This window comes from Petaurus breviceps, unplaced genomic scaffold, assembly GCF_028583685.1.
Source record: "Petaurus breviceps papuanus isolate PSGF00001 unplaced genomic scaffold, PetGlider_PUasm1.0 176, whole genome shotgun sequence".
In the NCBI taxonomy this organism is placed as follows: domain Eukaryota; kingdom Metazoa; phylum Chordata; class Mammalia; order Diprotodontia; family Petauridae; genus Petaurus; species Petaurus breviceps.
This window is the reverse complement of record NW_027185771.1, coordinates 33,754,665-33,778,798: the sequence shown is the minus strand read 5'-3', so window position 1 is coordinate 33,778,798 and position 24,134 is coordinate 33,754,665. Positions and strand designations below refer to the sequence as shown.

The window sequence follows — 24,134 nt, the reverse complement described above, 5'->3', positions numbered from 1 at the left end:
CCATTAGATTGTGAGCTCCTAGAGATCAGGGACTTATTTTTGTCTTTCTTTGTATCACCAGTACTTAACACATTGCACAGTACATCCTACTACGTGCAATTTATTATGACTTAATTGTTGACTTAATTATTAGGTACACAGACCAAAGAAGTCCAAGACAAAAAACGAAACAAAACTATACTTACAAAAATGTTTATAGTAGCCCCTTACCTATGCTTCTGTTAACAGAATTAGAAAAAAAAGGAGGGTTGTCTTGAATTGGGGAATGGCTAAATAAATAGTGTTAAATCATTATGAAGGGATATTTTTACATCATAAGAAGTTATGGATATGAAAGATTCAGAGAAACTTTAAAAGACCTGTATAAACTGATGCAGCTGGAAAAAGTCACTGTCAACAAACACTTCATATTTGCCAAAAAAAAAAACTATGCTAATAACTAGGAATACAAAGAAAAACAAAAAAAAATGCCTGCTCCAAAGGAATTAAATGTTGTAACGACAGACAATATGTAAATATTTAGATGTATGTGGGGTATTTATAGAATAGACTAAAATAATCTGAAAGGGGGAAGAATTAGCAACTGGAGAGGAGGGAAGAAAAACAGAACCAAAGTTATACTATATACAATTACCAAAAAAACATTCTACAAAAGTTAACTTTAAAAGATTGCAATACTTAAAGGACTGATCATTCATGGATTTAAAACACACACACACACACACACACACACACACACACACACACACACACACACTATGACAAAGCATTTCTCTTCCCTAGTCTTGGAAAAGGCAGAAATGCATACTGATAACTGAACTTGAATTGTTTTGTTTCACCATACTGTAGAAGCTTTTATTTTATTTTTTCATCCTGGACCCATTTGGCAATTGGAGGAGCCACAACATGGCAATTTTTCTTACTGCATTGCTAAATTTCAGAGAATCATGTCATCTGAGAGTCAGAAACAACAGTCACCTGAAATTGCCTCAGCCACACACAAAAGGGAGGCAGCATTAGTGAAGTGAGAGTGCTTAGAGTTAGGAAGACTTGGGTGTTTCAGATCTTATTTATGACACCAGCTACGGGACAATGGTCAATTCGGTCAATTCGGATCACCTCTGTGAGTCTCAGTTTCTTTATCTGTAAACTGAAGAAATTGGAGTAGAGGGCTTCTGAGGTCTTTCTAGTTCTAGAGCTATTATTTTATGCCAACTAGGTGGCAGAATGTATAGCAAGATAGGCTGGAGTCAAGAAGACCTGAGTTCAAATGTGCCCTCAGACATTTACTAGATGGCTGACCCTGGGCAAGTAATTTAACCTCTGCTTGCCTCAGTTTCATCATTTGTAAAATGGGGATAATATCAGAATCTACCTCCCAGGATAGTTGTGAAAATCAAAAGAGACAGCGAGGGCCATGTGAATGGTTTTATTATTATTATTAATGATTATTATTATTATTCCCCACTGTCACACACTTGACAAGCTCAGCATTCAGCCTCTGCTTTAAGTTCTTCAAAGGAGTTTCATTGTGGCAATTCATTTAGTTTATTTTAGTTTATTATTATTAATTATTTTATACTATTAATATATAATTACAATTATATATTAATTATATACATATATTATATAAAATTATATAATAATTATATAATATATAATTAATTATTACTAAGCCATTTTAGTTTATTCAGTTTTTAGACAATTACAATGCTTCAGAAGGAAGTTTTTCTTGAAGTAAACCTAAATTTTCTCTTTGCAGCTTACAACCCACTGTTCCTGATTCTACCCAATGAAGTCAAACACAACAAAACAAAAAATAAAAATCATACAATGCCTTAACACAATAGACTTTCACAGAAAGACTGCCTCCATCATGCTGTCATGGTCCCCAGTGTCTTCTTACCTCCAGATTCAGTATGCCTAGAGCCTTCAAATTATTTCATATACACTTTTAAAACTAGGTAACGAAAATTCACAATTTCAAACACAATTTCCTCTGCTTTGTTTCTAATGACTTCGAGTTCACTTTTTTAAATTAAAGTTGTGGGCTAATAGATAATGAAATATAAACTCATGACAGAGAGGTATGACACTTCTAGAACAGGACACTGTACACAATTGTAGCTGGAATCAATGTTGCTGAATATTTTTGCTTAACTATTCGCCTGTGTTATGAGAAAGGGGTTTTTTTTGGTTCTGATTTTTCTCAGAAATTAGTGATGTAAAAAAAGACCTCAAAAAATAATTAATGATTATCATGAATTACATTTTTTAAAAAAGAAAAAGTCCACAGAATGATTAACATGAAATTCAATTAGGGAAAAATCATCCTGAAGGCATTTAATTTAAAGATGAAACTGTCAGGATAGCAAAGATAAATAGAATGTATCTATAAAGGTTTTTTTTAATAACAATTTCTTTTTTTTCCATCAGAGACAATGGTATACTACATTTAGAATTTACCATCACAGTCTGTGAAGGGCTACATGAGAACAATATTTTATATGGCCATAAAGAAAACAAAGATGAGAATAGCAAATGGTCCAGAACTAAATAAATATGCAGAAGATCTATACTGGAGGAGAAACAATTTTGAGGGCACTGATCAGAAAGAGAGGAGATTACAGAGAACATATCAGTAACTACCAACCCAGATTTCTATTTTCTCATCAATGGAAAAACTATATGAGGAAAATCTACACACTCCTCAATGACATCTTTCATGATAGACTGAAAACAGGATTTCAAAACTATACACCATAACAGATATCTTGATGGTCATAAAACTAACAGATTATACCATTTCTATTTTTCTTAACTATTTTAAAAGCATTTGATATGCTGTGACAAAACAGCATAAAATATATTTTATAAAAAGGTAATTTTATTCATATTCTAAATTCATAAGAAATTCCTTCAAAGATATAAAAATTCTTATAATATTGTTCTAAGTCCCTGGATAAGAGAAGAGATCAGACAAAATGCTCTAGACATATTTGAGGAGAAACTGAAAGATTCACAGAAAGCAGGCAGAAAGAATGACATATGAACTAAGCTTTGAAGGAAATAGGAATTCAGAGAGGAAGACTTGAAGAACGGGTAAATTCCAGGACTGAGCAAAATAATGTATACCAGAAACAATATATTAAGTTTAGTCAAGAGCTATTTATTTAGTTTGCCCAGAATATCAAGGTATGAAAGAAAGTAAATATAAAATAAAGCTGGAAAGGTAGATTGGAGCCAAATTGTCAAAGGCCTCAAATGTTAGTAAGGAGTTTGTATTTTATCCTATAAGCAATAAGGAATCATTGAAGATTTTTGAGGAGAGGAGTAACATAGTGCTCAGAACTATGGCTGGTAAGGTATAGAGAGTATTGAAATATTTAGCATAATGTCCCATTCTAAGATTTTACTCAGTTAACTACTTAAGAAAGATGACATATATTCTGAAAGTATAGTCATTGTCATGAATGCAACATGAGACAATATGAATACTTCTAGTATTCATTATATTTGTGACAATGGACTGGTTATTTCCCTAGTCTGAACATCTGTTTGCCAAGTGATAAAACTAGAGGTTTGGACTAGATCACTTAGGTACCGTCCAGTTCTAAATCCTATGGGCCTGTGAAGTACTTTTACAATGTAATATGAATAGAAATCAATATGTGGCATCATGATGAAAGTCAATGAATTATATGCACATGTATATTGCATTTACATGAGGGAAAAATTAGGTAGAATAGTCAGTGATAACCAAATGAAGCATTCAGAGTAAAACATCAACCTTAACTTTCTTTCCTAATTATTATGAGAATTATATAACCTTGATTGTGCATCTAATCCAGTTAAAATCCTCCTTGGAATATCCTCATTTTGTCTCTGTTAATTATAACTTAGGGACATTGATTGGTAACATTTTGAGGACAATAAAAAAACCTCTCTGGATTTTCTTCAGAAACAAACCCCTCTCTTCCTTCCTGTTTTGCATGAGGAGACAGGAAGATTCTGAGGGGTAAGGGCTGACCAAGTGGAAGAAACTAGTATAGACAGCTACATAGAAAATCTCATCACTACAAGTATAGTAATAGAAAAATATTTGGTATTTGTCTCTTGCACTTGATACATGACTTGACCTTTTTCTACAGGTACAACTCTCTTATTACCTACTTTACACTGATTTTCCTGTAAAATTATTTCTTGTTAATATCTTGCATTTGATTCTTGTTCACCATGTACATCTCTTTGCTATTTGGGTGACCTATATCCTTAAATATATTGAGACTGTAGTAGTCCATAAATTGTAGTTAATATATTACCTGAAGAATATATATTTTTTAAATATAGCCCTTGGATTTAGGAAGATGTTTCATGTCATTAAAAGGATTGGATAATTTACCAAAAGCAATTCAACCTATTTTCTTCCTCGTTTTAATGTTGAGACCGGTAGTGTCTCTACAAGATATGTGTACTTGCCTCCTCAACAGGTTTTCCATTTAAGTGTAAATCAGAAAATGGACAATGACGCATTCTTTCTCCACTTGATTTTTCCTATGCAGATAATTAGGTCATATTCGTTTGAGTGACTATGGATTTCATGGATGGGGCTCTACAGTGCTCTCATTCTTTTTTTTTTTTTTTGCCTTTTGGAGGGCAACTGGGGTTAAGGAACTTGCCCAAGGTTGGTGCCCAGTTTAAGCAAGCTTGTAGAAATTACACAATCCCATTTAAGTATCTCAGTTTTACAATGAAATAATACAAATAACTCTGCAAGTGTGACCAGTCAGCAACATTATGTATTAACTTGATAGTTTGGCCATCAGATGACACAGAAGTTCCATTAAATATTTTGAATCATATTAATACAGTTAAAGCTCTCAACTAAAGTCATGGCTATTTCAATAATGAATGGGCATGGTTGTTTCTGTGCATGTTTTAAGTGACTACTACAGAGTTTCAATATCATCTTTCACAATCTGCCTCACATCATTCATAAGTATGTCAGGACTAAAAAGACAAAATGAGATTTTGCTAGAGCCCAAAGTATCACAAACATGACAATTATTCAGTGTATAAACAATCACAGCATAACTCTATGTAATTTATATACAACAGAGTTTAGTGAAAAAAGCATAGGACTTTGGGGCTCTAAAACTCCTGGGTCCCACAGTGGTTAAACCCTCAATTCACCTTAGTCTATAATCACTTTTCTTCACACACACACACACACACACACACACACACACACACACACACACTGACCCATATTCATGCAAGTAGTTTCTCACCCCTTCCATTAAACTTCACACATTCTACGACTGCACCAATCTCTGCTATAAATGCTTCAGAGGCAAGATTTCATACCATCACACTGTTTGATCACCACCATTGTGGAACATATTGATGCTCTTTAAATAGCCAAGGTATTTGGAGATATACCTAACAGCTGTTAGTAGATGCATACCTCTCTAGACACATGCCTCTCCTCCTCCCCCTAACCCCAGTCTTTGCTCAGCTGTGTGCCTTTCAGAATATTTTGCCTCAATCTAACAATAAGAAACTTTTCTTCATTTGTGTGTTTAGAAATTCCTTCTACCAGAAAATATGTTGTTATTAGTGCAGTCAGAATTAGGAAGGGAACAAGAGAAAGAAGTTGAATCATAGTCATAGAATGATCAATTTGAAAGTGACCTTAAATATAACCAAATCCAAATCACTCATAGGGAAATTGAGACACAGAGAGGAGACAGGTAACATTGTCAGTAAGTAGCAGACAGAACACACACCAGAACTCATTTTCCAGATTCCTAATCCAGAATTTTTCAGTTAACACAACAAAACACAAACACTCTAGATTAGTATTTTGACTGAGTATCTTTCATGAGTCAACTTCAAAATGATATACAGTATTTTTCAATAATACTATTAATATCTTGCTTATAGAAGAATCTTCAGGGAATATTAATTTGGGGATTTCATTGTTTAGTATGGCTGAAGAAAGTCAACAAGAAGATGTAGGGCATGTAATACACATACAAAAGGAAACTGATGAATATATTCTAAGAAAGAACACTTTTTTATTGCATCCACCTGTCATGAGATATTAAAATTAAAAGGTCCCAGATTTTTGAAGTAAATTTTTAAAAATAGTGAGAAGACTAAGAAAACATTCCTCTGCTCTCAGTTGTTGATATACTGTATTTTTTTTGGATCCAGCAAATACAATTTCTTATGACTTTTCTCTGAAAGGAGGGAGTTTCTAGCTCCGATTACTTGGATACTCTTACTGTTTACTCTTCCTTTTTATATGTAGTCAGAAGAGATTTCTCTCAGTACTTCAAATAAATAAGACACCCAGCTGAACAAACACTGTACGTTCTGTTAGATGACTTTGGCTTCATAAAGAATATTTGACTTTTTCAAAATGTAAATTATTGAAGGCAACCCATCATATGAAACTGATTGGTGAAAATGTTTCAAGTGGTATGGTATCCTTACAAATCTTATGTATGAAGAACTAAAATAAACTCTTTTTGGAGGAAAAAAACAAGCATTTCTAGGTAAAACTCAATCTCTGCATTAAGCTTGTTCCAAGGTGATTATTCCATAAAATTAAGACTACAGATTTCCAATCATTCTCCAAATTTATTGCTGAAAACAGTCTTTTTTTTTAAGCAATCAGGGTTAAATAACTTGCTCAAGGTTACACGGCCAGTTATTTCTGGGTGTGGTGCTAAATATCAGAGCCCGGATTCGATCCAGGTCATCCCGACTCTGGGGCCGGTGCTCTTACTTGCTGTACCACCTGGCCACCCCTAAGCAATTGGGGTTAAGTAACTTGTTGAAGGTTACAGGGCCATGTGTTTCTGGGTGGGTGCTAAGTGTCTGAGCCCAGATTCGATCCCAGGTCATCCCGACTCTGGGGCCAGTGCTCCCACTCACTGAGCCACCTGGCCACCTGTGAAAACAGTCTTTTTAAGTACATTTTTAGAGTTCTACCTATTCCCCAAATATTTGTATTTCTTCCACTTTTATCCTTCTCCAATCACCACCTCATGGCATAGTGGTGTCCATAGGATATCAGTGGCTATGCCAGCAAAGTGAAGACATGGGCAGAATTTTCCAAACAACAAAAGATCATAAAATCACAAGATGTAAAGCTAGAAGGCCAAAGTTTTGTGATCACCTAGTCCAGTGTTCCTGTTTTAGTGATAATGAAACTGAGGACCTGAGAATTCAGGTGACTCGATAAACACTAGACAAAGAACTCTGTTTGTTATTATTTGTTTTTTCATTTTCTTTTCCCCTCTCTTTTCTCTTTTTTTTTTTTTTAACTACCAGGATAGCTAAGTCAACACTTGAAATTTGGCACTCAGGTGATAAATTATTTTTGGCCAATTTAAGAAGACTGCCTACTGAGGTGTGGATGGGATAAAATCTGCTCAATTAGAGTATCCATACTGATGAAATTGAAGTCCTTATCTGCAAGTCAATTCAAATAAATAACATTTTGGAAACATTAAACCTAACCTGAAATAAACAGAATTTATGTCTTAGGGAAGGAAGCATCTTAGAATATGGTCAACCCATTTTTAGTTTAAAATAGGTAGCAAATTGTGGACTTTCAGAGACTGGACATAGTTTCAATTTGAATTGGTAGAAGTACACACACTGATCTTGAAAATATTGAGACATGTATTATTATGGAAGAAGTAAAGAGTTTCTGGCTAAAAGTCTAAAATTCCAGCCAAAATTGTATAATATCCCCTTTGGGAAAAGGTTGTAAGTGATCCATTGATACTGGCACATTCTACTATAAAAATAAATATTTGGACTTTGAAAATATAATCTTAAATTTTTTAAAAATTCTTTTTCATATACTTTCTTATTAAAAGACTAAATCTTATCTCCAGCTATAAGACATGGATCCATAAATACAAACCAACAAAGTAGATACATTTTATACCTCTAGTAACCAGTGGAAGCAGGAGTATATTGGGGGAGGGAAAATTGAAGGAGGGAACTGCAAATAGGGACAGGAAAGAGGCAAAGATAAATAATACATAAGAGAATGATTGGGCAAAAAGCCTACTTCAGTATATTGAGAATATAATAAACTCTCCTATTTTATACTGTAAGAACATTTTCTTTCTAAACTTTACTCCTTTGAACTTCTTTATCATCAAGAAACTTCTTCACCCTTAAAGATCACTTCAGCCCTGGAATTCCTACCTCATTTACCACCTGCCCCTGGGACTCTTCCCTTTGAGGGTCTGGAGAGCTCCTCCCAGGACCCCCACTTAAGGAGCACGCCCAGCCAGATATCTCTTCATTTCCCACCAGGCAGCATTAAGTACTCCTGCTTTCAATTGCATTTTATGTATTGTCTTCTCCATTATAATTTAAGCTCTTTAAGGGAGGGGCTGTATTTCTTATATTTGTATTCCTAGAACTTAGCAAGGGCCTAACACTTAGTGTCTGATAAATGCTTATTGACTGACACCCAAAGAATATGAGAAGTTGATAGAGGGACTTATTATTAATCCCCAAATCCCCACTTGGCTAACCTTAAGGAACTTTAAAATCCAATTATAAACCCTATCTATTACTTACAAATTACTTCCCCATAAGAAAATACAGAGGTGTTCCAATCATGATGATCCATGTTTCAGTTTATTTCATTAGATGCAACAGAACCAATCTGTGAGCTTTCACAGTTCTAAAAACCTTATGTAACTGTGCATATAATCATTGACAACTGAAGTCAGTGCTTGTGAATGAATAACGCTTTCTAGGAACTTAGTACAGAGAGATGAAAAAAATATATTTGAAGAAGACCTGGCCTCAAGGAGCTACCACTTGTATGCTATGTTACCTAGGGCAAATCACTTAACCTCTCAGATCTTTAATTCTCTTACTTGTAAAATAGTGGTGATAACATCTTCACTATCTGACTCACAGGTATAGTATGAGGATAGTACTTTGTAAACTTTTAACCACTATGAAAATCATCATCATCATCATCATTATGTCCTTAATTATTACATCCATAATTATTATGTCCTTCACTAAAGTATTCCTCCACAACCTGCTTGTTGTATAGAAGTGCCTCTGGGTTCTTGAAGGTTAACTCTATCAATTTATAGAAAACTTTGGCATATACTACAAGTTTCAGCAACGCTTCCCTCCCCGCCACACAGCAAATCAACTTTTAAAGACAAATTCAGTTGAGAGAAGACCCCCGGGCACCAGTATCCAAGAACAGAGACCTTGGGACAGCAGGTGGCCACACTCAGGAGAAGATCAGAGGTTATAGAAAGCAGGTTGGGGAGGAATTCAACTGGGGTGAATGTTCTGGGGTTTTAAACTAATTTTTTTTCTGGCAAAATTGGTGCTACATTCAATTTTTTTCTTTCCAGTGAAAGTGTATAAATACCACCAGCATCCTCTAATTTTAATTACTCTCCAAAAAAGCCCTAGTTACTCCAGGATTGGAAGAGACCCAAGAACAAGTCCCTCATTTTATAGATAAAGAAACTACAGCCCAGTGGAAGAGATGGCATTTCCAAGGTCACAAATCAAGTGAGTAACAAAGCTTTAAAATATTTCATTCCTAATTCCTAGGCCAGTATATCCAAAACCTACATTCAAAATATCTGTTAGTTTTAGTCAAATCAGTCCAGGGATAGATACACTAAATCAATTTTAGAACAATTCACATAGTGCTAGAGTTGAGACCTCTCTCTTGTCACTAGGAAAATGTTATCCTAAACCTCACAGGGGAAAATTGACTTTTACAGTAAGTGATACAGAAATCAATGTTCATAGAAGAAACATCTCAGTAACATCCGAAAGGCACAGCATAAGCTTCTGACATCTATTTAATAGACCTGGCATCCAGCACCTAAATTCTGAGAAGGACAAAATTCACTGGAAAGAAGGGTGAGCTAAGAGATGAAGGGACTAAAGAGTAAATGATATACCTGAACTTCCAATGAGAAAATAAGTAATGAAATATGGAGAGAAACTCCACAATACAGCCTGTCTCAGAAAAGAGGTAAGGAATCACAGAACTTCCAAAGGATGAATAAAACAAAAGAGAAAAAGAGAATTTAAAAAATTTTAATTCCAATACATGTGTCAATGTTCCTTAAAAAATTTATAATAGGGGCAGCTAGGTGGTGCAGTACATAAAGGACCAGTCCTGGAGTCAGGAGGACCTGAGTTCAAATCCAGCCTCAGACACTTAACACTTACTAGCCATGTGACCTTGGGCAAGTCACTTAACCTCAATTGCCCTGCCTTCCCCACCTCCAAAAAGCCAAAAAAAAAAAAAGAGGAAAATTTATAATATACAGTAAGATCACATGGTCTTACTTCCTACTGGTTGTCAGTGAATACTGAATAGGACTTTAAATAAGTCACCCATGAATCTTTTAAACCCAGTGACTATCAGAGGAAATAACAACATCTGTGAACAAGAAATACATATGTCAGGCTGAGGCAACTCATCAAACAACAAGTATTTATTTAGCACCTACTATATATTAAGCACTGTGTTAGGTACCTGGGATAAAAGCACAAAGAATAAAAACCATCCCTACTCTTATATGTACTATATATATATATAGCGTAAATATAAAGTGACTACACACACAAAGTAGTTAAATGCAGTGCAGTATGGGAAAAAGGTGACTACCACTTGTAAGACCAGAAAAGGGTTCATGCAGAATATGGTTGCTTGAGTTCTCTCTTAAGGAAATGCATTCCAGGTATGTGGGACAGTCAATACAAAGACATGCAGATGGGATATGAAGTGTTGTTTCTGAAAAATTACATTGTAGAGAATTAAACCTGTTGGGCAATAGGTGATAGGGAAGGAGGCATGGTTTACTAATTACAGGGAGAGCATAAAACTGTTATCACTAGGATTCTTACATGCATTGTGATTCAGTACTGATCATGAGAATCCTATGGAGATAAGACATGGAATCCATCACACTGGTAATGTGGAGAGGGCAGCTGAAAGACACAAAAACAGGCTAGGTTGCTAAACTCTGACTGCTCTTTCAGTCTGATTTTGAAAATTTTCTGTTTCCTTTGTCCAACACACAGAAATCACCCTGCTCTCTGTTAATTCTTCTATGTGATATGCCACATAAAAACAGAACTGCTGATTTTCATTATTGATATCATCTGTTGCATAGTCAGCTTAAGATATTTTAAAAGAGGGGCGGCCAGGTGGCGCAGTGAGTAAGAGCTCCGGCCCTGGTGTTGGGAGACCCAGGATCGGTTCCAGCCTCAGATACTTGGCACCCACATAAAATAACTAGCCATGTAACCTTGAGCAAGTTACTTAACCCCAATTGCTTTAAAAAAAAATATATATATATATATTTTAAAGAAAACTCATTTAAAAATGTGAATTTAGAAAACAACATTAAGATCTCCGTTTTTTAAAATTATAAAATATAAATCAAAACAAAGCAGGTCATTCAAGAGCAAAATTATCCTGTTTTGTCCATTGAAAGTTAATAGAATGACAGCGTCTGCTTTTCTAGTTATAATTTATGACTGCAACAGAATCAGTGTTTTATTTCCATCCATTAAAAAAAAAAGCAGCACATCTGTTAAAACTTGAGTACAATGGTTGGCTTTACACAGCTCCAGGAAACGTAACTCAATAGTCTCCAAACTTCTACAAACTTGAGCCGATTTTAATGTAAAGGGATTTGAAAATTTAGTTCCCTAAAACATCTGCTAAGCCCTTGCTGGCCTAACACGTGCTATTCTTTCTGCCTCCACCCGCCAACAAAAATATTTGGTTGCATGAAATACTAGAGCAAGCATGTGATCACGCTCCGCATCAGCCTTTATATACCACTAACCACCCTGAGTGCTGGAGCCCATCATTGCCAGTACTGGAAGCTTATGCAAAAAACCCTGAATTTTCATTTCATATGGGGGTTTTCAAAAGTAAGGTATGCACAGCTCCTGGAGGACAGGGCCTGTCTTTTTTTTTTCTTTATCTGTATCAATTGCCAGTGCTTACTACAGTGGTTGTACCTTAATAAATATTTATTGCATTGAATGGAAGAATTATTTAAAGAAGCTCCTGAAAAATGTGCTGTGTTCTGGGGATTGGGAGATTGGAAAGGGGTGGCCAAACTTCTACTAAAAAGGCAAACGTACTGGTGCCTGTCCAGCTCATGCAGCATCTGGAGTACTTGGCTCAGTTCTGAGCTTGACATTTTTGAAATGACATGGATAAGTTAGAGGGCGCTAGAGGAACATGACCAGAATGATGAAGGGTTTCACAATCATATTAGGTGGGTCTCCTTTGAAGGAAATCCAGATGTTTAAACTAAAGAAAAGAATACTAAGAAGGGATGTGATTGCTGCCTTCAAGTATCTGAAAGGCAATGATGACATGGAAGAGGGATTAGACTCATCCTGCCTGCTCCCAGAGGATAAAATGGAGACCAAGGAAAAAAGTTATGTTAGATAGGTGTCTCAGTGGATAATTCTCTGGGTCTGGAGTCAGGGAGATGAGTTCAAATCTGGCCTCATTTACTTATTTGCTTTGTGACTGTGTACAAGTCACTTAACCTCTGTTTGTCTTAATCCACTAGAGAAGGAAATGGCAAACAACTCCAGCATATCTTTGTCAAGAAAATTCCATGGATAGCATGATACACAAGGTCACAAAGAGTTGGATGTGATTGAATGACTAAACAAAAACAATAAAAGTTATGCTGATGCATATGGGCTCAGTATAAGGAAGGACTTCCAAACATTTAGAACTATATCAAACAGCAATGAGCTACCTTAAGAGGAAATGAGTTTCCCCTTAATGAAGTTATTCAAGCAGAGGCTTCTTGAAATGTTAGAATACTGTAGAAGAAATGTGTGCTTTTGATAGTTTGGGAGAAAATGACCTCTGAGGTCCTTTCAACTATAGTTGAAAAATAAATCACTTCTGTATAGTTTTCTTAAACAAAATAACAATGCCAATGTAATATCTTTTTTTAATCAAAAGAGAGAAAATTCAACAAATATTTAAATATTGACTCCAGCAATCTATCTGCTGGAGACATCAAGTTAACTAATAACAAGAGCACGAGGTCAACCAAAATACTGATTAGTCAGTAGGGGTCGCTACATTTAGAATTAATTCATACAAGTTTCTTATTAGTGATTATTATACTGCAGGAGGCCACAATGGAAAAAGTAATTAATTTCAAAGTGATAATGCATTTACAGCAACAATTAGAAATGTATAACTGTAAAAGAGAAACATTTAAAAGACAGATTACATTTAATAAAGTTGCACAAGAACATCCAATTGTAAAATTACTGATCTGCAACAATATTCCTTAAAGAGGCACTTAAAATAGCCTGACTCCATGAAGGGTGACCTAATTACTGTAACTAAAATCACCCTCGTCACAGCAAGTCACAGCAAATTAAAAAAAAGCTTGATATTAGAATACTGCTGTTTAATACTTAAGAGGGAGCTGAGCCAGATAACCAGAGGCAAGGTTCTCTAGCGGAGGATTCCATCCTGTTTAGCATTCCCTTGACCTTAGGAATGGAATGTAAGGAGTGTGTGGCAGTACTCATGTCAAGAGAAAGTGAATCCAAGGCTACATTTGTGCTGGGCAACAGATCATTACCTAATACTAATCCGCCCTTCTGGGCTGCTGCCATTGCTGTTAGATCTATCATTCACTGCAAGGGAAGGAACAGGATTCATGAGTAGGAATTCTGCCTTATATTAAAAACATAAGTCGGTATAAACTTAAAGAGAGGGAATTCAAACACAAGCACACAACAAAAAGGGACTGTGTAGTGATGGCAAAAATAAGACATAAACATTTGGTATCCTATTTCTTATAACAAAATGATAGAAATCTCAAACATTACCTCTGTAGTCAAATATTAAAATATCACATTCTAAATATATCTTAAAGAAAGAAAAAGAGATGCACTTTCCTATCATTCCTGTGCACTCCAAAAATTGTTGCATTTTGGATGTTGTCCCAAAATATTTACAAAATTACAAGGAAAATGGATTAGTACATGGTGCATACTAGATACTTTCTGAATGAAAGAGAGTGAATGGGCACAGTCTACCCCCTGAATAGTCGTAGAATGCTGATGAAACTATACAATCTATTTTGGTAGTGTTCATTATTCCTGTGCCTCCACTGCTAGTAAAGCAAATGCTCCCCACATTTAAATCTGTGTTGTTCTTTCTAAAGCTTCATTATCCGAAATTTTCAAGACAACATATTTGTCTGCTGCTTCCCAAATTCTCGTTAATATGTTGAAGGACAGAGACTTTTTTTTTTGACTGCTTCTATCCTCTTATTATACCTTTAGTAAAAGATCATTTAAAAATTGAGGCTTAATTGTGGATGGCAATGTTATTTTATTACCAGACCATTCTAACAAGTATATTGAAGAAGTAGGGTTTCTCAATGTCTGGCAAAAGGTCTCCCAACTTTCTAACTCCTCTCCTCTCCCAATGCTATCTCACCAATTTAATCTACGCACCTATGTAATAATTCTGTTATTCAGGATATAAAATGCTATTACAGTTAAGGTATCATAAGAAAGTTGCCCTAGCACATGATTACTATATAGGAAGATGACAGCAGAGGAAATTTTAATGTACATTTCTTTCACTTACTCCAAAATATGCAACAGAAACACATTATACACAACAATTGAGATGTACTATGACACTAAGAATCAAATGTTCTACCTATATTTAAATGCTAGAAAACAAAATCAATAAAGATGATTTTAAAAATCCCCTCCTTGATTCATGGCAACCCTCAAACTGCATTCATGTGAAAATTATAATATTTTGGCTATCTCTGGCATTTTCTATAAGTTAAAACATTCTTAGAACTGGAAAATGAGACTAAAAATTAACTGGCTAGATTTGAATATCTTTTATTTCTATTAAGCTTACACAAGATATACTGTCCATAAATTCAGTTTTTAAAAACAGAGGATCCACCTCATAGCAAGAGAGTGCACGCGCCAATAAAATAGCTAACATGCAACAATTTTATTTCCATTACAAATAAGAGTTTAAAGAAAGGTCAGGAGAAAATATTTAAGGTGAAGTTAGATTTTTGTGTTTAGTTGTAAAACTCATACAAAGGAATCACTTCCACCAGTTGATACAAACATGTACTATGTACAATTGTAAACAGTTATCTGAATGTCACATATTTCTCTAGAAATTCGAAACACCTCAACAAAATATTAAAGGGAACAATGTATTACTGGACTGTCAATTATCTGCAACAATATAAGATATACAACCCATCTGTGAATATTGCTGAATATGTATTATTCAATCACCTAAACGGTTCACGTTTGGAACGTCTAGTAAGCAAAACATCTTTCCGGCCAATGAAGGATTTGTTTCCCAATTACAATAAAGGAATCATACCCAGTAATATTTTCATAGTCAAAGAAAATCTGTTTTTTATGTCAACACAAAACACAAAATTATAAAGTGTCCTATGCATCAAATCAGATTTGTAGAATGTTTGAATAAGCCATATATCAATTAAAGAGGAATATTATATAATTTTCATTAAAATGTTCAGCTATATTTCTCCCAAATTTAAATCCCATATATTGCAAGCCAACATTTTAACAAGGCCTTAGAGTGATAGGTTTAATCTGAAATATATCTATATCTTTTCCCAGATCTATCATACTGCTGTCATATGCCTGACAATGTGATTACAGTTAAAGTTATATTTATCATTAGGAGACGCAAAAGGTCATTGAAAAATATACACATCAGGATTTCTATTGCTTCATGCCCATGATGTTAAAACTGATGATGTATAGTACAACAAGTTGGTCACTTACCATGGACTTGGTGAAAGGCCGGGCCAAAGTAAATAGCAGGGTATACACCCACCAGTTGTGATGAATGGATGAGTACATCATATTTCCAGGATGCACAGCATTAGATGTGACTCCATGGGGAGACAAGCGGCAGTGAAGCTCATTAGAGAAGAGTATATTGCAGAGCTTGGAACGGTTGTATGCTAGCATGGCCCAGTACTCTTCCTTAGATGGAGAAAGCAGGCTCAAATCAAGTTTGCCTGAGGAATCATTAATATCAGTAAACCTAAAAAACAGGAAAGATAACTTAAAACACAAACAAGATCGATGTCCTTATGATTTCATTTTGATAGAAGAAGCATAGAACCCATATTAAAACACATGTATGGATTGGTCAACTACAAAAGTGAAAGTGATACATATGTTCTCAATCTCAACCATGAGATCATATGGTATTATTTAATTTTTTTTTTGGGGGGGGGGTAGAAATGCACTTAAAAAGGGGACTTTTAAAAAAAGTCCTTATTATATCCAAAAATATATCACAAAAACTAAAATTAAATTAGAATTATTCAGATGGATGTAAAAGTATCACTGTGTAATAGGAAGAGCTAAAAAAAATTACACCAAACCATGATGCAATGGAAAGAAATTAGAGACGAAGTCAAGGGTGTGCTGGTGGAAGCTCAGTCTGGCTCCAGGCAAGTGGAGTACAGGGTGAATGCTGAATTTTCATTATAAGGCATTTACATCTTAGAAATTGGTAAATACTACAAGACTTGATTTATTGTATAGTTGATTGTCTAGAATTAAGAAAATCATTGAGAAAATGTTAATAATACCAATTAAATTTAAAAGTGTGTTGTGAATTTGCAAATAATAGGTTATTAAATATTTACTAGTATACCCCTGCAAAAGACATAGGCTATAGCCCTAATTTTTTTTCATTTACCAGCTACCTGATTAAGAGCAAATCAATTCACCCCTTTGAGGTCCATTTTCCTCCTCTTACAAATGAAGATAGCACTACATACCATGATTTTCTTTCGAGACTAGGATTTAGAGCTAGAAGAAACCTAAAAGACCATCAGATGATGAACCCCAGAAAAATTACATGACTAGCCCAGGTCTCAAAGACAGAAAATATCAGTCTAGATTCAAACTTGGGTCCTCTAATTTTGAACCTATTGATCTTTTCACAGTAAATTATGCAATAAGCTCACAGAATTGTAAGAAAAACTTTATAAATTATAATGTTCTGAAGAGAGTGGAACCACTGCTACTCTTATGATAAACAAAACAAAACAAAAAAGTAAACTTGAATCGCCATCAAAATACTTTAAACTGAAAAACTCAACCCAATCACATCCAAAGATCTGACAGATTCTTCATAACTGATAATTTGTATATGTGGCCATCTTTAACATGTTCAAGGGATTTTTTCAAGGCATGGATAAGAAGTTCAAGGATAATTAATTTAAATGAAAGAGAATATTAAATGAGCGTAGTTTTGGAAGGAGAAAGAAAGCACATTCCTAACCTCTGACAGGGTTACTTTGGATTATTTTATCCAGGACTGTATATTTTAGTTTGAGCATCCAAGTAAATAGAGATGAGTCTTGCTGCCTTATAGACTCTTTTTGAGATTAAAAATTAATGATTATAAAGGGGTTAGACCCTTGGTAACTTGCCATCAATAGTCTTATGCATTTAAAAGATAAATGTAAACAAAGCCCAAATGAGTTCTGGCAGAGTATAATGTTCTTAAGTACCCCCATGGCAGGATGGGACACAAATCAAAGTAACTAGTTGATGTTTTATAATTGGGTCTGACAGAGTCATTAAACACCAGCTGTTTGTTTCTTTTCTCTGCCTCCCCCCCCCCTTAATAACAACAAAGTACAGAAGGTCCTAAAGAAATTTACACTGACAAAAGGAATTTCTGAGATGGTCTAGGCTCTGTTAAGAGCTCCTTCCAATTAGGCTTCACAAAATTAAATTTGCCTTTGCATGGCATAGTAAGAACATTTTTACTTTATGCCCAAGTGTCTTCTATAGCATTGTTCTAGAAATCCAAAACAAAAGATAAAATGAATATGATAAAATATTATTTTCCTGGGACACAAGCATTTTGGGAGATGAAGATGCCAAATTATGGCAGATGAAGAGTGAGTTTATTTGAATATTGACATAAGCATTTTCTAGAAGCCAGTTCAATAAATCTCTGATGATATGAAATAATCTGGCAGTTCTATAGGGAGGAACAATCAGAATCAGAAACTTCATCAGTTCTCCAAGTCATCAAGAGCTCAGTTTAATGTATTCATTATTATTATTAAACATACCATCTCTGCCATGCATTATGTTAGGCTCTAAGATAGTCAAATAAACATGAAAAACACTCTTAACTCAAGGAATTTTCATTCTACTGAATTTATTGCCAACCCTTTGACTTTCTAACTCCATGCCCAAAATATTTAGGAAACAATTGTACTACTTTGCCTAGTCACCCAAAGACAGGATCCTAACTGAATAAAGCCAAACTATCTATTCTAACTAAGTATAACTAAGAACTAAAGAGAATATGAAAGTCAGAAAATTAAAGTAAATAGAGCAAAATATAGTACAAACATTGGTGTAAATTGATAGTGATACAGTTGGTAAGGACCTCAGGCATCATCTAGTCCAACCTCTTCTTTTACAGATGCTGAAAATGAAATTCAGAGACAATGAGTGATTTGATCAAAATCACAAAGGTAGCAGCAAGAGCCAGGGATCAAAGCTAGATTTCTATAGTGCTAGTCAAGGGTTCTGGGAATAAAACAAAACTGGTTTGCAGGTCTTTCAACCTAACTATTGGCTTAGCATTAAGGGGTTAATGCTAAGGAGATCCAAACACAAAACTGCAAAATCAACTATTATTTTATAAGTCTCCAAGTTCTCCACAGGGCAATGCATTTTCTAATCTCTTCTGACTTCAGACAAATTTCATTACTTTGCTCTCTAAGCACAACTTAAACCCTTCACTTTATTGGGTAAATAGGACAGTGATATGTAAATTCTGTGAAGATGACAAAATCCCTTCCTGCTCCCTCATACAGAAATAAAAGTTAAATAATACCATAACAAAACATGATTCACCCAATCTAGGCCTTGTCCAATTGATCCTAAGCTGAAGGTGGTAAAAATACAAGCTAACAAATGCCTCTCTAGCTTTCAGTATGCTCAAATTCACTCCTCTTATCTTATGAGCCGTTCTCTTATTTATGACGTACTCATGTCTTACCACTATAGCTTTGGGTAAGTCAATTACACTCTTAACCATTTCCTCAACTATAAAAAGATGTCACTGGACTAGATGATCTCTTTCCAGCTTCATATACTATGACCCTTTACCTTCAAGCATCAATTATATGACACCTACCAAATAAGGTGTGATATGATATAGTAAGAAATATTCCAAACTTTAGAATTAGAACTTCTGAACAAGAAATGGGCCTCATGGCCTCTGACATTTGTTCTTATATAATTATAGCCTCTTCATCCTGGAAAATAATTTTTTGCCCTAGAATTCAGCCCTACGAAGTATCATCTCTCTTTGACTAGATGGTCTCTGCCAAGACCTCCACTGAAGGAGGTGCCCAGTTCAGTCACGTCCTTATTCCTCTGGAGGAAGCTGCACTCCAGGACTTTCTCTATCATGCCCCTCATGGAAAATACTCCCACCCCTTTCAACATCCTATTAGAATTTAAGTTGGAGGAGGAGGAACAAAGGGAGAATAAGTTTTTCTATGTCTGCAGGATAAATTAGGCTTCTCTAAACCTTGCAGCAACAAAGTTGATAGAGCAATGAGGCAAGAACTAGATGATATCTGCTTCTCTCTACCTGGCTAAAAATTTTAAAATGCCGATAAAAACTTCAATAATTCTAGCTTACAACATAAGAGAGTCAGGCAAAGGCCTCCAATTCTTGAGTAACTGGTTAAATCTAATTTTAGATGAGATATTATCTTCTTTCAATTTAATTGTTCTGTGTGCAACTTTTGTCATCACAGCCTTCTAAAGCTTCAGAATAAATAATTGGATTGGATTCTAGGTGGACAAGAGCAAGTCTATTTAAGGGGCAGTGCTAAATTTGTCTCAGAATTCTTTGTGTGTGTGTGTGTGTGTGTGTGTGTGTGTGTGTGTTTATTAGCATGGCTGCAACTAGCTGTCACACGAATTTTCAGCCTGTGCTATTCTCCATTCTATTTTAATTGTTATCTAAAAATTTTTCACAAGGAAGTAAGCTTCTCATTTAAATATAAAGTCCTTAAGATATTCAGAAACTCAATTCACTTTCACTGATTCCTGAGAAGTCACAAATATATAGTGAACAACTTGGGAAGGCAAATAAATATTTTGCCTAGGGGCAGTTGAGTATAATATTTTCTGCAAACACAGGACTTTATTTTTCCCTTAACAGGGGGTCTTGACTCCAACGAAGAGATTCAGCCAAGGTTTATATAGGTAATTAGATATCAACACTTCCATTTTACAACATGGTTTAAGGCTCTGAGTTCTCAAGTCATTGAATAAGTACTTTCACAGAATCAGACTCAGTGTATGTACTTGTTCTTGATAGCTGGAGAAGTGGGGAGAGGGAAAAGGGAGGGGAAAATGAAGAGGGAAAAAGAGACAGAAAGAGAAAGAATGAATTTAATAGACTCTTTTTTCAAAGAGCATTAATATTTAGTCTAACGACCTTAACTGAGTCATTGTCAAACCATTAGTCAAAATGATGCTACTGAAGACGGTGTCCTAGGAACAACATCACAAATGCTATAAATGGACAATAAACTAAACACAGTTGCAATTGCGTCTGTGACATCATGATGGACCTTAATTATAAGGCCTCAGAAAAAGCCCTGACCTAAGAATCTTAAGTTGAAGTTTAAGCTTGGGTACTTCAGCTATAAGCATTCTGGGACCATTGGCAGGTACCACATTATCCCGAGCTTCAGATTTTCCATCCTTAAAATGAGGGTAACAGTACCGACATTTCCCACCTTACAGGCAAAACCCCAAAGCACTGCAGAGATATAAACTCCTGAGATTATATTATAATAATGACATCATTATGAAGAGCCATTGAAAAGCCATGGATCAGGGCAATGTTAAGTACATGGGTATATAGTAACAGGAGAAAGCAGAAATCAAAATGGTTAATAAATATCAGTCATTTTATGGAGGTGCTTCTGGCCACATATTCCTTCCACAAATACTAGCTGAGCTAATTTGTAAACCACAGATAATTCTCTGAGTTCCTCAGCTGTAAGAAATTAAGATTTGGATCTCTAAGGTAGGAAAGAAAGAGATACATTAGAGTTAAGAAAAGAACAAAGATGTTGTGTGAAATACCATCCGAGATACAAACTTACAAAGGGAAGCAAGCAGCTGACAATTCAACATAATCTCCTATTAAATAACAGCTCATTTAAACATATCCCATTGTGCCCTCCACATCTGGCAAGTGATTGGAGTTGGCAGATTTATTTCCAGAGCTATTTGGCCTGCCCCACAGTAGCCTCCCTCATTTTGGAGCAAGGCTATTCTACTTTCTTTAACAAACCTGGTGTGATTCACAAAGATAAGGATGTACAGATTTTGTTACCACCTAATTATTAGATGTTTCATGTCTTTTAACATGAGGGAGGATTATTACCAGCATTTTCTCCCACTTCTTTCATTTCAGCCGTAATAAATTTTAAATGGCAAAAGTAAATCTAGCTGCAATGTGTCATTTATACCCTAAGCCCCTGTGTTTGGAAGTGATAAAGGTTTCAGTCTAACCCTTGGCTGGTCTCTCTCTTCCAAGTCCCAAGGGTTACATTTTATGGAAACATGATTAAAAAAATAAGCTTCATTCTGGGTCACTAAAACATTTCAGGACTTAAAAAAGGAGGTGGGGAGTGGAGAGAGAGTACTGGAACAATTTTCCCCCAGTTGCTCTACTGAAGGTAAAAGCTCTTAGCCACTGGGAAAATGTGAAACAGAACTCTCCCAAGTATTTATTAAATTGAACTTCACCTGTTAACTCTTTTGTCAGCATGAATGACTTTAGACAAATAGGGGGTTTATGCAATCCAAGAAACAAACGTTGAAATTACGATGAAATTTTCACGTGCCTTTTTTACTTCGCTGCATATTCTCCTAATGGTAATAGGAAAGAAGTGCCATCTGATGTTTTAATTGAAATTTTAACCAAAAGAGGCATGGCCAGATTTCTAATATGTTCTAACTACAGTACTTCCCTTTCTACAATTACACAGCTAATGTCTGCAATGAATTCCCTAATTTCTCATTATAAAACAATTGGATTTCATCTAGCAGTATTTAATTGCATTGTTTCTCCTGCTAGAATAACTACACATTCTTCCTGGTAGGATCTTGAAGTTGTTGAATGACAAATCAATAAAGGTCATGCCATTCAGATTTAGTCAATTATTATTCCATCTCTAAGCAAAATCAATGAGGATCCTGAAATGTAGGAAAACAACAAAAACACAAACCAACAAAGAAACAAAAAAAAATTGAATTTCTACAAACACTGGCCAAGACAAAATGGGGGGGGGGGGATTGAAATGTCAGTTAAACATCATTAAATTAAGGTCCACTAAAAACTATATCCAATGCCCCATCACTGTGCAAAAATGAACCTGGGTTCCAGAGGTGATTCCAGTGTAGCAGAAGACATGATATGATAGGTCCTACAATGCTGGAAACACATTTATCTAATAAGTCACGCAGGGCTTCAATTGATATAAAACTCAGAACAAAAATTTAAGGCCCTTGTTGAAGCAAGGAAGCCAAAGTCAAAGAACATTTGGGTATCTGCACATGCTTTCCACAGCTAAGGAAAACCCCACTTTGTGGAAGGAAAAGTACAGTGTCTGTCAATTAAAGTAGGGGGTGAAACTGAACAATGGACTAAACAAAACCTACCTGTGAGATTCTGAAGAGACAACAACAACGCGAGCTGGGGCTGAGCGACACAACAGGCCCTGAAGGAGCTGGACAAGATAAAAATGTCCCAGGTGATTCACCTGGAAGGTAGTCTCAAGATGGTCTTTTGTGAGGCTCCAGGGTAGGGCAAAGACAGCAGCATTACAGACCAACACATGCAGAAACCTGAAAAATAAGAGAGTTGCCGCTACTGAAATTGTGAGTGGGGAAAATTCACTCTCTTTCTATAGCTATGAGAGACAGTGGTGGTTACAAAATAAATGATCTATTTAACCAATTCAGTGACAAATACTCAGGTCTACACCTTCTCCCCAGAAGACAGTGATAAGTATTAGACCTGTGATTTTAATGTTTAGAGAATTTAAAAGTGAGAAAACTTCTTCTACTAATGCAGGTTAGCACCTCCTCAGCAACTCAGAAAGTTTTTGTTTGTGTTTTTGACCCTGTGATTCCACTTCCAAACATACTCTGATGAGGTCCATGACAAAAAATGGGGAGGGAGCTGTCCTATAGATGCTAAAGTATTTATAGTAGACTTTTTGTAGTAGTAAAGAACTAGAAATGGTAAATGTACATTTACTTTGACTAAAAAAGTTGTGGTACATAAATTTAATGGAATATTTATTACTGTTATGAGAAACATCAAATATGATGAATAAAGGTAAATGGGAAGACATAAGAATCCATACTAAGTGAAGATGGACCAAGAAAAAAAAACAGATATATAATGACTAAGACAATGTAAATACAAAGAACAGGAATAAAACTGTAACTGAATGCTATGATTCTACAATTAACAAGACTAATTTTAAAAGATGAGACATGGGAAGGGGTCTCTCGTTGCTTCTTGGAAGATTTTAGGGATGATGCATGTAGAATATTGCATATATACTGTGAGGCTTTTTTTTTCCCAATATACGACTTAGGTTTACTAAACCAACCCCCACCTCCCTCCCTCTCTATGTTTCTCTCTCTGTCTCTCAGTGATCTCCCAGGAAGAAAAGGGAGAAAGATGCATTATAAAATGTAGGTGATAGAAAAAAATATATCAAGAAAATTTACTTTAAAAATGATCACAATTTTACTGAAAATCATATGATGAGAGACAGAATCTCTGAATCAAAAGGTAGCTCAGTAGCTATCTAGTTCAACTAACAACTAAGGCAAGAATTACAGAATCTCAGGGATGAAGAGGACCTCAGAGGCCATCTAGTTCATTCCATATTTGAAAAAGAACCTTTTCT

At 35.3% G+C, this 24,134-nt stretch overlaps 1 protein-coding gene across 3 annotated transcripts in view; it reads right to left on the bottom strand.

Moving 5' to 3' along the window:
* Positions 1-24,134, bottom strand: part of WWOX (WW domain containing oxidoreductase) — a 1,292,857-nt gene that overhangs the window by 792,988 nt on the left and 475,735 nt on the right. For 2 of the 3 annotated variants that reach the window (XM_069085869.1, XM_069085870.1), the window contains exons 7-8: positions 22,870-23,055; positions 15,907-16,171 (exon numbers count right to left, since the gene is read on the bottom strand). In XM_069085869.1, coding sequence (XP_068941970.1) covers positions 15,907-16,171; positions 22,870-23,055 — 451 coding nt within the window. Of the gene's footprint in view, positions 1-2,417; positions 11,026-15,906; positions 16,172-22,869; positions 23,056-24,134 lie in introns of those variants that run through there. The other variant, XM_069085871.1, reaches the window with a different exon arrangement.